At 30.2% G+C, this 17,021-nt stretch overlaps 1 protein-coding gene across 2 annotated transcripts in view; it reads right to left on the minus strand.

Annotated features, from left to right (window-relative positions):
* Nucleotides 1-805: 805 nt before the first annotated feature.
* Nucleotides 806-17,021, minus strand: part of LOC145258248 (dolichyl-diphosphooligosaccharide--protein glycosyltransferase subunit TUSC3-like) — a 128,160-nt gene continuing 111,944 nt past the window's right edge. For both annotated transcript variants that reach the window (XM_080116236.1, XM_080116227.1), the window contains exons 9-11: nt 5,319-5,393; nt 3,312-3,402; nt 806-1,117 (exon numbers count right to left, since the gene is read on the minus strand). In XM_080116236.1, the coding sequence (XP_079972362.1) occupies nt 1,102-1,117; nt 3,312-3,402; nt 5,319-5,393 (182 nt within the window). In that variant the 3' untranslated portion in view covers nt 806-1,101. The remainder of the gene's footprint in view (nt 1,118-3,311; nt 3,403-5,318; nt 5,394-17,021) is intronic.

Raw genomic sequence — 17,021 nt, forward strand, 5'->3', positions numbered from 1 at the left:
GGCAATAGTCCAGACTAACGGACGCACAGAAGCCACTGAAAACATAGGTCCTTCTCTGATAAATCGGGGGACCAATAACCCTCTCCTGATTTTTGTTTAGTTGAGTTTTTCTGGCAAGTTGGCCATTGTTGTTTCATGCAAAAGTTATACTTTTTTAAATTCACCTTTTTCTTTTGACAGTCCCTAAGCTGATAAAGAGAGACGTTAATACTTTTTCCAAAGATATTATTACATTATTATGTTTAGTCTGCTTGTTAATTTAACAGCAGCAATCGTTAACAATTACATTTTGAAATATTCATATTAGAATTTCTAAAAATTGACAAAATTTTGTCATAACTAAAGTTGATCATTTCATAATACATTGCAAGTCAAAACCATGAAATTATTAAATATGAGATAGAAAACAGGTTTTGCAGAAATAAATGCATGCTTACTGGGAAAAGATAAACAATTTTAAAGGTACAGATTATTTAAATAAGTTTATTGATATGTATACATTTCAAATTTGGCTGTTAAAGAGATTAAGAAAAAGCTGAAAAACTGAACAGAAGAAAAGACTTAAAAGACTGAATTGTGGAGGTGGAAAAGATTGATAACTGAAGGGTTCAAAATGGGAAAAAATTAACTAAGTAGTGGGGGTGGGGGATGAACAAAATAGTGTGGAGAACAAGACTGAAGAAGGAGGGATGTGGGGGTCAATGGTGAAGGAGGGGACTGAATAGTGGGGAGGAAAAAGGCTGAATAGTGTTAAAAACTGCCAAAACGAAAATATATAAACAAAAATAATTATAAACAAATAAGATTTTGAATGTAAACTGTTTTATACTTTTATTTTTTTATTTGAAGAATGATAAGTTTTATGAGAATTGTAATAGAAAACAATAAAATGAAAAAACAAATATCAACTGTGTAAATTGGTTAAAAAAAAAAAAAAAGAAAAAAAAAGGTTTAGAAAAATACAGAATTCCTTGTTCTGGAATAACCGATTCTAGCAACAACAACAGCAGCAGAACTGATGAGATGCATAATCTTCTCTTCTATTCTCCAAACAACACTTCTTCTTTTGGCAACCACTTACAGCATCAGTGCACGAAATTCTTATTTGAATAAGAAACTGGAATTTAAATAAAAGAAAATCAAAATAAAATTAGCAAAATGGAAAATTCAAATCCATTTTAAATATTTTTTTTGTTTAATAACCATAAAGTTCAATGCGATAATAATAACAATTCTCAAATGCATTTGTCATGTTAGGCTGTATGAAGTGTTAACTTTAGTCAAAATCGCCTGTTCGTCCTTTCATCAGATTTTTTTTTCGGTTATCAATATTTATAGAATACATTGAGGAGGGTATCTTTAGATTCAAGTTTTAAAATCAATAAATATTTATCATTTTATTATTACTATTAGCAAAGAAAGTCTATGTTTTTACAAAAAAAAAAAAAAAATTAAAAAGAATTGTGTTTGACATCGAAAAATAGGCACATATTTTTTCAGATTCAGGTACCAATTCCAATACCCCAAAGCATTCTAATTTCTCAGATTCCTGATCCCAATTAATCATCTCAATACACACACACACATATATATATATATATGGTAGGAATTGGCTTAGTAATAAAGCTTCAGGCTCCAGATTTGAATCTCGCGAGGTTTAGTTACGCATATGAGTTATACATATATATATATATATATTGGTAAAATAATTTTTTTTTAGTAATCCAATAGGATCACATTAAAAAATAAGTATTTTCCTTCAACTTACAGAAAAAAATGATATAATATTCATTTCTGCATTTAAATGATAAATTCAAACAAATTATTTTCTAATTGACAGTTTGAATTTTTTTAAATTACTTCAGAATTTCACTAATAAAAAACACATATGAATCTGATAATATTGATAAATAATCAATGGAAAATATCGCGATGTTCACTCTGTAAGAATTAATGTTGAAACCTTACAACCATGATAACTGGTTCTTCGACTCATTAGGAGGGTGACTTATTACCCAGCAGGATAAAAAGACATATTGAACAAAAAGATAGAAGTGTTCAATGGCTATTTTGATTATCAAATATCAACATGGTATGTGATCTTTCAATGTTCCAGCAATTTTCCATAGCTGCGAGGGATTGCTAATTGTTTTAGCTTTCTCCTTTGCTACGGAATTTTTCTCTTTTATGATGAATAAGTACTGCTGGCATAAGCCTTCCATCAATGGAGAATAATTATGATTTGTTTGCATGAGTATCCACCTTTTCCACAAGGAGACCAATAATGACTGGGCAATCTAATGAAATTGGGAGGATAAGAATCAAATGCTTACTTCAAGGCAATAAGTTGTGTGAAGTGAAGCATGACATCACACAGATCTTTTCACAGAAATGGTCTTCAGTGCACAAATCAATAATGAACATTTGTTTCAATATGAAACTTCAAATGTTGAGATAATGGTAGCAGCTTTCATGACAAAGAACCAAAATAGAAATTGCAAACACAAAAAGAAAGTTCCAGTCAATAAATGTCAAAGACAAAAATGTTCATAAAGAGGAGGCTCACTGATTATTGTTATAACTGAGAAACACTTAAATAATTAAAATACACTAAAACAGAGTTTTCGATTTTTTTTTTTTTTTGTAACCAATTTAGTGTTAGAAATAATCATTTGATTGAGAAACAAAAAATATTTTCATTTTTTATTAATTTAATGATGATAATCATGTTGGTAAACTTTTAAGGTAATTTTTCTGATGATAAAGCAAAGAATAAAGTTTACATTATTGGAGTAGATTTATTGAAAAAGAGAAAGATGGAAACCAAGGAAAGAAGACAGAAACAGACAACACAAACAGAAGGAAAAGGAAAAAAAGGAAAAGGAAAAAAAAGAAAAGGAAAAAAAGGAAAAGGAAAAAAAAGAAAAGGAAAAAAAGGAAAAGGAAAAAAAGGAAAAGGAAAAAAAGGAAAAGGAAAAAAACAGAAATGGAAAAACAGAAAAGGAAGAAAAAAAGAAAAGGAAGAAAAGAAAACGAAGATGAGAAGAAAAGGTAAAACAAAATAGAGGGCCGTTTATTTCAATTCCATTTCAATACCAAACGGCTTAAAAACAATAAAACAGAGGCAAAGACGATCCCTTAATCTCTTGAAAAATAAGGAACAAATAACAAACTCTGTCTAAAGAATGGACAACAAAAGAAATAAAGAATAAAAAATAAAATAATGTCAAACAATTAAACAGGAAGAAGGAAAAAAACATAATGAATCGATAACTTTTGTCAAGAAACCATTTTTATCATCAAAAACTTACCTATAAGGATAACCATGATACTTGGAGCGAAAGATTGACAGCAACATGCTAAAGAAGAAAGCAACACAGGCAACTCCAACCAAAGCCATAACTAGAGGAAGAAGACATTTTTTTATTAAACAAAATGTTTCGATTTTTTTTTAAATATAAAATATATTTATCACAAAATAAAATTTTTTTTAAATTAAAAATTAAATTTTGGGAGGAACAATTTTCAACTTAATACTATTTCATTCACCTGTCATAGCATTATAAATTACTTTCTGTCCTATTAAACAATCATCTTTTTGTTTATAAAAATGGGTGATGGGGGTTCTGGAAAGCTATAATCTTGTACTGATCTCTCTCCTCCAAACACTAGACCAGTCTAATACGACATGAGCAGTGACATGTACTTATACTCACAATGTCCTTGTCTTTTCCCTTTTTAGCACTGTGTTTCTTTTTGTTCTTTCTTCAGTTACTAGCTTCTTTGATATTATGTCTTTGTTTCCTCTATTTTTCTAACACATTTTCAAACAATTACAGGAGTCTATTATGCTTCACTTTTGAGGAAATTAAGAGACGCTATCAAAATCAAGAGGCATGGAAGTATCAACCTCCTGCAAAATAACACTCTGGTCCTCAACATACATATCGCAAAATCAAAGTATGTGGTTATGAAATCCTTTCCTATCCCTCTACTCTCCTGACCTTGCAGTCTCTTACATCTTCCCAGTGATGAAGTTGTTTTTGAAAGAAAAGCATTTCCACGATGATGCAGCCTTGATTTTTGAAAATCACGTCATAATTGGAAGACCAACTTGAAGTGTTATACAAAAACAGTCTCCAGTGCTGCATGAAACAATAGAAATGTGTAACTCTGATTGGTTTATATGTAAAGAAAGACTAACAACTGCGCCAAACTTTGTTGCTCTACTGTTATGAGAAGTAGGTTGGAGGCATTAATTATTGAACGCACCTCATAGATTTATGGAGAGTTCAAATTTATAAGTCATTTCCATCTCTTCTGAACGCAAGAATAATAATAGTATAGTGGCAGTTACAATAGGGGTATACGTGTAGAATATAAACTTCAGTTTAAACTCATCTTTGTGTCACAGACACTAAAAGTAGTGAATTCACTTTTTGTTTTAATAAAACAATGGCTGTACAACTGCTTTTTTTATTTTTTTGTTTTTTATTGCTGTACAGTTGGTAGCAAATAAACTTTCAAGCATTTACCTCTTGAATAAAAATAACCATTTTCAACTAACGTGTTTCTTTTATAGATAGCTGTAAAGTAAATAAAACTACAGGCATTCATTTATGACTGATAAGCCTATCCGATGTTTCCCTGGGATATGGATGAGAAAATGCAATAGTTAAAAATTATATAACATCTTTTACTCATACGCTACACATTAATTTTTCGACACACTTCTCTTTCCAACTGTCTTTTCCAAACAATGGCAACAAAATAATAAATGAGAAGTTGCAGGCAGAGACCAAGTTGATAGATGCAGTTGACAGATCAAAGAAGGAATGAGTCAGCCACCTTGCCCAAAGGATGAACTGTTAATGGTCATGGACAGTGAAGAAGTTGCTATCAATGTCCGGTTGGTGGATCAGCAACAAGCTGGTGCAATTCACATCAACAAGAACCGAGACAGAATGGGGCAACCCTGAATCATTTTTGTGATCTGAGCTGACCAGACACTGGCCATTGATGACCAATAAAATAAAGGGTAAAAAATAAAGACAAATTATCAAGAAGAAATTTTTATAATCAAAATGTAATGCTTCCTTACAATCTTACCTACATGAAAAATCCTTCATTTAAACAGATAATTTTTTGAATAGAATATTCTAAGTCACAAATTCTTAAAATTTTGATATTTTTAGATAAAATAGTTTTTCTCGTATTTTTTTAATAAGCACTATTTGAAAAAAATAAAGATGTTTTAGTGTTTTGATAACAAATATGGGCAGAAAAGGTTATTAAAAAATCTTTGGAAATATACTTACTTTTTTTCTTGCCTGGATCTCCTTTTAAATTGTTTGCTTCATTTAGAAGAATAAAACCTATTACAACTGCAGCATCTTTTGATGGAGTTAAGGAATAAACTTTCAAATAAATGAATTAATAAAAACAAAAAGTATTTCAAAATTGTTTTGCCATATAGTAATCTCTGATTACTTAAAAGATCTTTAAATTCCTTTTAAAAAAGAATTATTTACCAGTTTTTATCAAAAAAAAAAAAAAAGATATATAAAAAATAAATAAATGAATAAATAAAGCAGAAAAGGATTTTTTAAAATCATAAAATATTTTTTTTAAATCAGAAAAGAAAAAAAACAAAAAAAATTAGAAAAGAAACAGAAAATGGAAAGAAAAGAAAAAACAGAAAAAAAAGAAAAGTCCGGAAAGGAAAAAGAAAAAAAAAACGGAAACAAAAAAGTGGAAAGGAAAAACACAAATAGAAAGGGAAAACATGGAAAGAGAAGAAAAAAATGGAAAGAAAAAACCCGAAAGGAAAGAAAACCCCCGAAAGGAAAGAAAAAAACCTCAAAAAGAAAGAAAAAACCCGAAAGCAAAGAAAAAACGGAAAGGAAAGAAAAAGCAAAAAAGAAAGGGAAGAAATGGAAAGAAAAGAAACAAAAAGAAAAGAAACCAAAAAAAAAGGAATGGAAAAGAAAAGGAAAAAAATAAAAAGAAAAGAACCTAAATAAATTAAAAAAAAAAAACAAAACAAAAAAAACAGAAAAGAAATGACAAAGAAATGGATAAAGTTATTTTCTTCATATATTTTTTCTTTGGTCAATACCATATTTATTACAACTATCATATGTTGATTGATGGCGATAGATTAAAAAGATATTTAAATAAATTAACTAAAGACAAGCAACAAAGATTGAAAACTTTCTAATTCTGTGCAATAAAAGATTTTTTAAATTTCTACAATGTCATTATAACAAAAAATATATGAAGTCAAAAGTTACAATGACAAAAATATTGTGCGTATAACAAGCCTGATGAAGATTACAATCCAAATTATGTTACTACTTTGCTTTATTTCAATAATTTTACATTCTTAGTTAATTATAGATGCCACTAATTTATAACCAACTAAGCAAAAAGAAATGTTAAATTCTGCAAGATTATACAGAAACAAATAGGAAAGAAAAATTACTTTTATTAAAATTATTATACTAGATGCCATATATACTTGTGTATATACATAATGGATTATAAATATCTGACACTTTTTTTTTTTTTACAAGGGAATCGCCACGTATCAAGGCCCAGAGCCCACTCGAGGATGAGGGTTAAAGAATGTACAGTAGTCAAAAGGACAATATAGTAATCGTTAGAAGTGTAAATTTGGTAAATTGGATTACTTAAGGGAAACAGCTCATCAATAACTTGTTTACATTGGACTTGAAGACGACCATATTGGAATGCAGGCAAACAGAAGACAGTTCCACAAGTGTGCAGTTCTAAGAAAGAAGCTTTGTTCATAGAATCTACGTTTAGGTTTAAGCAGAGATAAAGAGTGGGAGAAATTATTGATAGTGTTTTTCAGCCAGACAAGTGTTTCTTGTGAATGTTTGGCAAGGGGGGGGGACCATAGATTGGAGCTCAGACGAGCACTTGCCATGAAAATAATGATAAAATAGACAGGCTTGCAACGTCTCTTCTGTGAGAAAGAGGTTGCAGGGAAGAGAAAAGGGCATCTCCTATTAGGCTATAAAGTCTATTCTGAAGTCTGTCAAGGCAGGATAAGGTCTTCCTAGCAGTTCCTTCCCAGATATGACAGCAATACTCCATCTTTGGACTTACCTGGGTCTTATATAGGTAGAGAATTGCATCAGCAGGTAGATATCTACTGGATCGATAGAATGGTTCCCACCATTTTGCCATCAACCTTGGCAACAGATTTGATGTACGTATTCCATTTTAGATGAGGAGTAAAGGTAAAGCCCAGAAGCTTATCAAAATATGGAGCCTCCCCAAGACAAGAGCAATTTATTTCAATTGATGCCAGATGGGGATCAGAACATTGATGATGTAAAGATAAAAGCTTGGTTTTAGATGCATTAAAAGTAACCAGCCACTTTTTTCCCTATTGTGCCACGTGCTCAAAATCAAAGAAGAGAGAATCAGAGAGAACTTGGTTGTTTATGGCCTTTGATGTGCTGTCATAGATGGTAGTGTCATCGTCAGCAAAAATGTCTACGAATGATCTAAGGATGTGATTTGAAAGATCATTAATGTATATCAGGAAAAGAGTTGGACCCAGGATGGACCCCTGAGGGACTCCAGCATTAATACTATAAGCTTCTGATTTTTGCCCATCAACCACTACTCTTATGAACCTATCAGATAGAAATGATTGACTAATTGGAAAGACATTTCCAGCTATACCTGGAGATCTTGTGAAGTAGACTTTTATACCATACCGTATCAAAAGCCTTTGATATGTCAAGAAAGGAAGCCTCCGCATTGTATCGAACAGCAAGTCTTTTTATATTTATATACATTTAATGATATATACAATGTGCGACCTCAATTGCATAGGAGGAAATTCCAAATTTCTGACAGGATTGGAACCTACATTCATGAAGGCAGGATTCCAAATTGAGACTTACTGTTAAATACAATGCATCTACTTTCCACATGTTTCTTTAGACAATAAAAGTATTTATAATCCATAATGTATGCTTATATTTCAGATACAAAACTAAAAGAATAGACAATTTTTTCAGAAGAGATGATATAGTTCTTTAAGCATTATTCAACTTCAAACTGATTGTTTACCTACATAGCTCATTTTTGGCTAAAGAGCATGTGCTATGTAGACACGGGATTGAATTCTGCTTGTAATATAACACGATGTAATCCTACATCTTACATATTTATTCATCCTACTGGTCAAAGTTGATCGATCGGCACTCGGATGAATGTTGACAATTGGCCCAAAAAATCTCATATACTCAGAGAAATGATAGTATGGGTTTTTTTTGTTGAGATATTGTGGAGAAAAATTAATTTTCCAACAAAATAAAATAGATTGGTGTCAGATGTCTAGCTAAGTGACCAGAAAAATCTTAGAAATTAGCCATGTGACTTATGTCAAGAGCAGACACAGAGCTGCATCTGTGAGAGGCATATTGTCTGCTGATCAGTGCACCTGTAAAGGAATGGCTCAACCCCGACAACTGACAACAAACTGCCACCATATTAAAGTTATTGCCACCCAAACTTAGGGTTGTGCATGTTTTCTGCACTCTGAGCATCAGAGCGGTGATTTCCAGTGACCAACGAGTGTCTAGTCACATTTTGAAGGGTCCATCACTAAAAAAAGATAAAAGGTGTAGCCACAGGATTTAGGGTTAGGGTTTCAAGGCTGGTGACAGCCTGATTACATTCATTGGTCCCATGAAGGAGGATTGGTTGTTGACCTGGTTACACGCTGACTATCTGCATTTTCTTTTACAATTTATAATTATTTCAAAACACAGATTGTGTATGCATTATATATATGATAGTCATCCACAGATAGTTCATTTGTCATGAAATTACTTTTCAGTGTGGCTAGACCTAGCAATTAAATCAACCAGACATTTGAGTCTCAGACATTAATCACAATCAATTGTGATTAATGTCTGACACTATCCTATGTTAACAAACCAGTTCTCTTGATATCTTTTATGGCATGTCAAGCAACTTTGGATCATTTTTATGTTGAACTGTACATGTTTCTGTATACGATAGATTTGTAGCTTAATTTGGAGACATTTTTTATTATGAACACTACCAGTCACCTATTTAAGTACATACTACACTCAAAGTTGCTCAATCTTACAGGAACTGGTATGTTAACATGATTATAACTATATGCCAGCTATCGTGAGTATACAAAATATATTGCTTTGAAATTAATTTTTATTCATTTATTTATATTTTTGTAATATTCATAATGTAAAGGATCCAATTCTCTCTCCATGATTATAATATATTATATAAACACACACTTTTTGTACATTATGCATATTAACAATTCTTTTTTTTTTCTTAATTATATTTAAACTTATGAAAAGTTTATCACAGCATTGGTTTCTTCCTGGTGAAATATTGAATCACTCAGAATATGTTAGGCAGAGTAATTTAATTTGATCCAAGGTCAGGGAGACAAGTTGCAGATTGTTATCTTACTAGATTCACTGATAAACTAACTAGATATTAGATATCAAAATAGTCACAGCCAAAACAATCATGGAGTATGGGTCATACTGTAGTTAGGTTAAATAATGCATTTAGACCTCTTTGAAGATTTTAACCAGTAGAGAATCTTTACCAAAGAAAAGGGATTAGTGCTTAAAAAGTAGCAAAAATATGACTATGTATGACTAACAAGCATATACTACACTACAGCATCTCTGACCATCGCAGCACACTTTCACTAACACTGAGCTAAGTCACAAAAAATGGCCAGCCAATCCCAATTCCATAATCAATGCTCAACTTCTTGTTGGCCTGATAATGCAAGCAGATCACTTGATTGCCTAGGTCTTCAACTGTTTACTAGGTAGAGGAGGCAGACTGAAGAACTTTGTAAATTAGCTCTTTCTCCAAGTGCTGATCGGCATACCTCAACCATTTTAGATGGCATTGGAGGAGGACGGACAACAAGAGTCAATGATTCTTCAATTTGAACAACACAAATGTTCAATAAGTTCTACTGTACTTAGTTCCGAGTTAAATATATAAATAATCAATAAGTTCATAGATAAAAAAAAAAATGAATGAAAACCTTTTAATATTTCCACATTAAACATTAGAATTCACATAATGGCTTCGTTTATCAACAGACAATACAACACAATCTGTTGAATATTTATAAATTTTGACAGATAAGTAGAGTAACACAGGATGATGTAAACAAATGAAATAAACACTTCTCAAAAGGAATACAAGATTATAATGAGCAAGGACAAACATTGCTTTTGGTGTCAAATTAATTTGGTTTACCTACTCATATGCAACCTATTTGCATTAAAAAAAATGTTATATGTAATATGATACTAGCATTGCCCGGTCGTGAGATACGCTTAAATATGATACTTTAATTCATGCAGAGAGACAATCTCTATTGATTATTATATTAAACCTAATATATAATAGTGAGTATATATATATATATATATATATATATATAATAGGACAACAAGAGTATGAAATGAAGATAAAACTATATATTGGTAGATATAGAATGAATCATTTATTTAATAATGGGATACAGGCAAATCTGTTCACCTAATTTACAGTAGCCACTTATGTCTCTGTGGCAATGTGTTTTGTTTAAGGGTGAACATGAGGTAAAAAAAAGTATTGGGCACAAAACAGATTTTATAAACGCAGTTTTCATATGAGGATCACTAAAACAAAACTTAGCATACTACATTTTTCACCCGATATAAACACTGTTTACTGATTCTACGACTATTAACTTTCAAAATTAAGATGCTGAAAACATTCTAGAGTATTGAAGAAACATATACAGAGAATTTCATTAAATTTTATTGAGTAATTTTCACATTACATGAAGTTTGAGTTTCAATCCACTGACATTAACAGTGCCACTAAAAAATCTATGTCTAAAACACTCGTAGTAATGAAAGAAACATTTATAGAAAATTTTGTCAAATATGAAATATGCAGAAAATTATTAATAGATACACATTTCTTGTTTATTAAAATTACTTACTTAAATAGTTTATTGAGATTGAAATGCAGGTTAAAGAAAAAGAGCTTTTACGTTGAGAAAAAATATTGACAAATACGAAAATCAAGGGTCAACTCATCACAAGTTTCTACAATAATTCGGTGCCCAAATTAAAACGACTTGGCCTGACACAGTTTTAAGTACTTTGTTTTGGAAGAGAGTAGACATTTCTAACCTATTGTTGGTGGTTAATTCAGTGGCACTAAAAATAACCAATGAATAATGTTTTTAAATATGTTGCTTTTTGACATGCTCAATAGGAAATGGAAAAAAAAATGCCTTTTTGGGGATTCTAGAGCATATATAGTGTAGCATAATAATTCTCCAAGTCCCAAATATCCAATTTTCTAAGTTGGTCATTTATTACTTTTCCAAAGATATCTATTACAATATTATTTCGTATTATGATTAACAAGTCTACAAAACTATGTAATTGCTTATTGATTCAGACCATTATTTTTGGAAGGTGTCAGAGTAAAACTCTTAAGAATGCTAAGAGTCTGGGTCAAATTTTTTAATCTCCAAAGAATAAACAGTATGAATATCGGAAGACTTTAAAATAAGAAATTTGAGTTCAGTATTTTGGAATCATCAGAGATAGAATTTTGGAATTGTCAGAATTTGGGGGAATCATAGACGTTGAAATCAAGGGAATGCTAGGCATTTTTGTCAGACCTCATATCTTCCAACTCAACAACCTTCGTTCAGATTCATCTTGGTTGTTGTTTTTACGTTTTGGCTGATGTAACCACTGACCTTCATCAGATGTATTTTTGCAATCTTGGAAATATTTATGGTACTTCAGCCGAAATGTAAAAATAAAGATTTGAATAGTAGTCTAAATAACACAAATTATCAATCCTAATCTTAAAAATTCCAAAACAAAAAAAAACAAAAATTCATTTTATTAATATTTTTTACACGATATCAGCAATTGAATCAAGAAAAAAATTTTAACCACTAAAAATGTATAACATCTAACATTTAAAAATGAAAAACTATTTTTCTCATAAAACTGATTTTATCAAGAATAGAAAAAATATAAAATTCACATCAGAGACTGAATAGATTTTGATGACGTCAAATCATTACAATGCGGCAGGGTGGGAAATTAATTTCAATCTAGTAGTAGTAGTAATAGCAATGGTAAAGTCTAGATTGAAAATACAATTTATAATTTGTAGTAGTCACACACGTATACAATAATTAAAAAAAATTTATTAATATCACAAGTGAAAATATACAATCAGGAATATTTTTCCTAATATATTACCCCCCCCCCCAAAAAAAAAGGAGAAAATAATGCCTAGGAGGATGATATTGCGACAAATGAACATGTACTAATCTATCTCCACCAAAAGGACAGATTAAATGTATGAGAGGATGATTTCGTAACAAAAGAACAGATACACTAACTGCCAAATTAAGTATGAAAAGGTAGCACATTAGTCTGAAATAGGGTAAATTGACTTGAGCATTAAAGGATGCTTCTATCATAAAAGAGATTTATCTGGAAATATTGGATATTAAATATCGTATTTCATGCTGTCAAAGCTATCACATATATAATAATGCCCATACTGCACACAGTGTAACTATATATATATATATATATATATATATATATATATATATATATATAATTTACTTGAAACATACTTGGTTTGTATATACCAATCATAATGGGTTGAAAAAAATCATTCTCATAAATAAAGTTTTTTATAATAAAAATATCTTTTTTATAGATTTTTTAAATTTAGAAAAAAGTCCAATCTCCATGAATGCCTTTTTATTGGGTTTCAGAGCATACATAGTGTAGCATAATAATTCTTCAATTTCCAAATATCAAGTTTTGTCAGTTGGTTATTTATTACTTTTGAAAAGATATTCATTACAATATTATTTCGTATTACGATTAACAAGTCTGCAAAACTATGTTATTGCTGCATATTTAGACACATAATCTTCAGGTGTTTACTTTAAAAACTTAGAAAAACACCATTTTGGACAACTTACATGGTTCATGTAACCGACATAATGCCGTTAAAAACAATATTGTAATGGATACTTTTGGAAAAGTAATAAACGACCAACTAAGATAACTTGATATGTGCAACTTGTAGAGTTATTATGCTACAAATACAATCCGCATCTCCAAAGACTCTGGATTTGTTCTAAACCTCAACATTGACAGATCTTTACATCACCGAAGAGGACGACCATCTCATATGCCCTTCAAAATCACGGTATGAGACAAATATTCTGGATATCACCTCAGATTTGGTACATGCTCCAAATCTATCAGATTACTCAATCACCTCTGATTTCCACCTTGGATTACTACTCGTCCGACCTGGCAGTAATATCCCGGAAACTATTCAACTCATTCTGATATTGGACTGCCCAAGTTGTATGATATCCTTTTTCTATGACTTTTAAGCACCATTTAAATAACTTTTAAAGACCATTTTCAATATATGTGCTGATAAGCAAAATGTTTGTTTAATCATAGCTGGACATTTTACTAATTGCATTTCATTTCCTCTGATGATATGAGCCATTATTGAAAATCCATGGATTAAGGAAATGAATATAATTCTCCATATATTCCTTGTTTCAAGCAATAAATTCTTAGCTTGAATATATTTTTATATATATTTTAATCTACAGAATTTAACTTTAATCATTACACTTACAAATACAATATATATATATATATATATATATATATATAGACAATAGCATTATAGGCAAAACAAAGCCATATATTGGTATACATAAATTTATTTGCCGCAAACATGTTTAGTGATGGGACAATTTCAATATTATCGATTCTGTTCTAAATTTCTGATTCCAATACAATTACGGATTGCAATTTTTTAAAATCTTAAGCTATAGAGTATTTTAGGGGGATTACTGTAAAATCCCATGTAATATGATGTACATATAGTTTCAGAAACAAAACCTACACTTGTGGTGGAAGTTACTAGTAATTTAAAATTAATAAAAATTTATTTTATCATTAAAATCAATAATAGGACATTGAGTTTTAAACAAAATCAAACAATAAAAAATCGTTTTGGCATCGGAAAATAAGCCTTAATTTTCTGATACTGCAATAGTTCCGATTATTCCAGTTCCTGATTAATTGTTGCAAAATTAATATATATATATATATATATATATATATATATATATGCAAGACAAGACAGAGATGAAGAGAGAAAAACAAAAAGGAAAAAGAGGAAGAAAGAGAAAGAAACCCAACCAAACAACAGTAGGGAGATTAAGACTAGCAGTTTTGCTTTTCTTATAAAAAAATAAATAAGAGCAGATTTCAATCCAAAACTGAATTCAAATCAATCGGAGGCTATAGTATTTTAAGCAGAAATCCACTTTTTCTGAATTAAAAATTAAAAGAGGAATTCTGCCAAAAAGCGGAAAATTCAGGCCTGATTATTGCTACTTTTTAATAAAGGTAACAAAACTTTTAAACTCCACCCCCTATCATTCTGTACTCCAAAGAGACGTTGAATGAACTAAATTTTTCTAAACCGGCTGAGCGCAATTGCCAATACTAGAAGTGTTGATAAAAGATAGTGAAAAATATTTCTCAACATCTTTCCGGGAAATAACTTTTGCCAGGTCTACATGAACATAAAATTTTATGATGCTTCAATTGTCCTGAATTTTATTGTTACTACTGCTATCAAGTCAATATTTACATGCATTTTGTTTCTGAGAAAATTTGTTGAGAAACCAAACATACTCAAGTATTTTGATTGGTATTTATAAATAAATAAAATACAACCAAAAAATGTAAGCTGAAATATGTCATCTTTTTTTTTTTTTTTTTTTTTTTTAAGCTTTTTAGGTCAAGAATATTTATAAGAAGTCAAGATTCCACTCATCAATGCAGAGATCACTTGAAAGTTCAATTGTGAAAAAAAGAAAACTATTCAAAAAGGCCAATACTCATACTTCCTACTTTCAAACAACAAGAACCAAGTTCAAGAATTATTTATAACAAAATATGAAAACAGAAAAAAATGAAATGTGTAAAGTGTTGGTCCTTGTTACACAAAAATAACTTTATAAAAAGTGAATCGTGCAAAGTAATGACACTTTAATAATATAAAACGCAGGCAATCAAATTTTAATCTAATAAAAAAAAAGACACAGAAAGAAAAATAATTCTTAAAAAGAGTAAACACATAAAAACTATCTTCATTTAAACCAGCAAATACATGCATTTTCTAGATAACAAAAACAGCAACCAGGAAAAATAAGAAAAAAAATTCAACAAAACAAAACTTTCAAAACAGGGTATACACTTATATAACTTATATAACTTTTATATACTAACGACAATAGTGCAGTTATTACCAGGGCAGAATGTTAACTCTGTATGCAGTGTTTCAGTTCTGCCAGAGGGTTTACAACATTTTCATTAATACCCTTGGAAAAAGTATGAACCCATATGCCCTACCTCCAGTATTGGGTTAAATAATAGAGTGAATTAGACTCAAGTCCTTGTAGAGAAATTAATTTTTTAAAACTGAAATAACCCCACCTCACAATCTGCACAAGGCTGAGTATGATAAATTTAACCAAATTTCTATATCCATGGATGCAGATAGGGAGTTTATTTATACCAGTTAATATATTTGGTTTCCAGGTATAAAAAGAAAAGAAAAAGTCACCAATAAAAAGCCTTTAAATAAAGCTGTAGGCAGACTAAACAAAGTCTACTATTTAAATATCTTTATTTCATATACACACTCTGAATGTGAATATTTAATAATTTTCTAAACACATTAAAAGATTACACTTATTTACCTTTTGGAGGCTTTATCATAAAATGTATATACAAAGATGTTGCTTATGTATATGAAGAGAAAATATTGAGCAACTATTTATTAAAACTTGCTTTTGAAAATGATTATGCAAATTAACTAATTTACTTGAGTCAATATATAGTCACTGTATATTAATAATACTAATGAGAATCTGTTTAGAAGCAAACATGTACATGTCAGCAGTATCAATATTAAAATAAGACAGTAACATATGTTGGATTTTGTTTTATAATCTTTAAGAAATGTGATACTATTTGCTTTTTGATAAAAGATCTCCATTATAAAATGTTAATTAAATTTCTATTAAAAATATCAGTAAATTGTATTAGCAAAAACAAAAAATACAATTATAAGAAGATATTAGGATAATTTCTCCAAGAAAATATGTAGTGCCATGTTGTGTATGGAAATCGATCCCCATACACATCTCTCCTTGCTGAAGATATCCATTGTTTCTCAACAATCTTATACAAACCATTAATTTATTATCAAAGTGTATATTTCTTTGTATTACTATTAATATAGCTGATGATATTGGTATATAGAAATTCTCTTCAAACTTTTCAACAAATGCTTTAACGAATCTTGCTTCCCTGACTGTTGGAAAACTGCTTCTGTGATACCAGTTTACAAGAATTCTGGCAAAAGAACTGACTTATTAAATTATTGCCCCATTAGCCTCTTCCCACTTTTCGACAAAATATTTTAGTCTATAATTAATCAAATTCTAGTCCACCAGTTTACAGTTGCTAAACTTCTGTCCAACTATCAATATAGATTTAGGCAAGTCCATTCTACTGCAAATATCCTAACTGTAATCTCTGAACATATATACAATGCACTGGATAAGGCGAGGAAGGGGGGGTAGCCCTAGATATATCTAAGGCTTTTGACAGGGTATGGCACGATGGTCTTCTCATGAAAATCAGATCCTATGGTATTATTGGATGAATACTTGACATAATTAAATCTTTCTAAAATAAAAGAATCCAGGTTGTCCTCGATGGTTGTATGTCAAATCAATATGATATAAATGCGGGAGTACCTCAGGGGTCAATTCTTGAACCTTTATTATTCCCGAT

The sequence above is a fragment of the Euprymna scolopes genome, chromosome 3 (genome assembly GCF_053919585.1).
Source record: "Euprymna scolopes isolate OS-2025 chromosome 3, ASM5391958v1, whole genome shotgun sequence".
Taxonomy (NCBI): Eukaryota; Metazoa; Mollusca; class Cephalopoda; order Sepiida; family Sepiolidae; genus Euprymna; species Euprymna scolopes.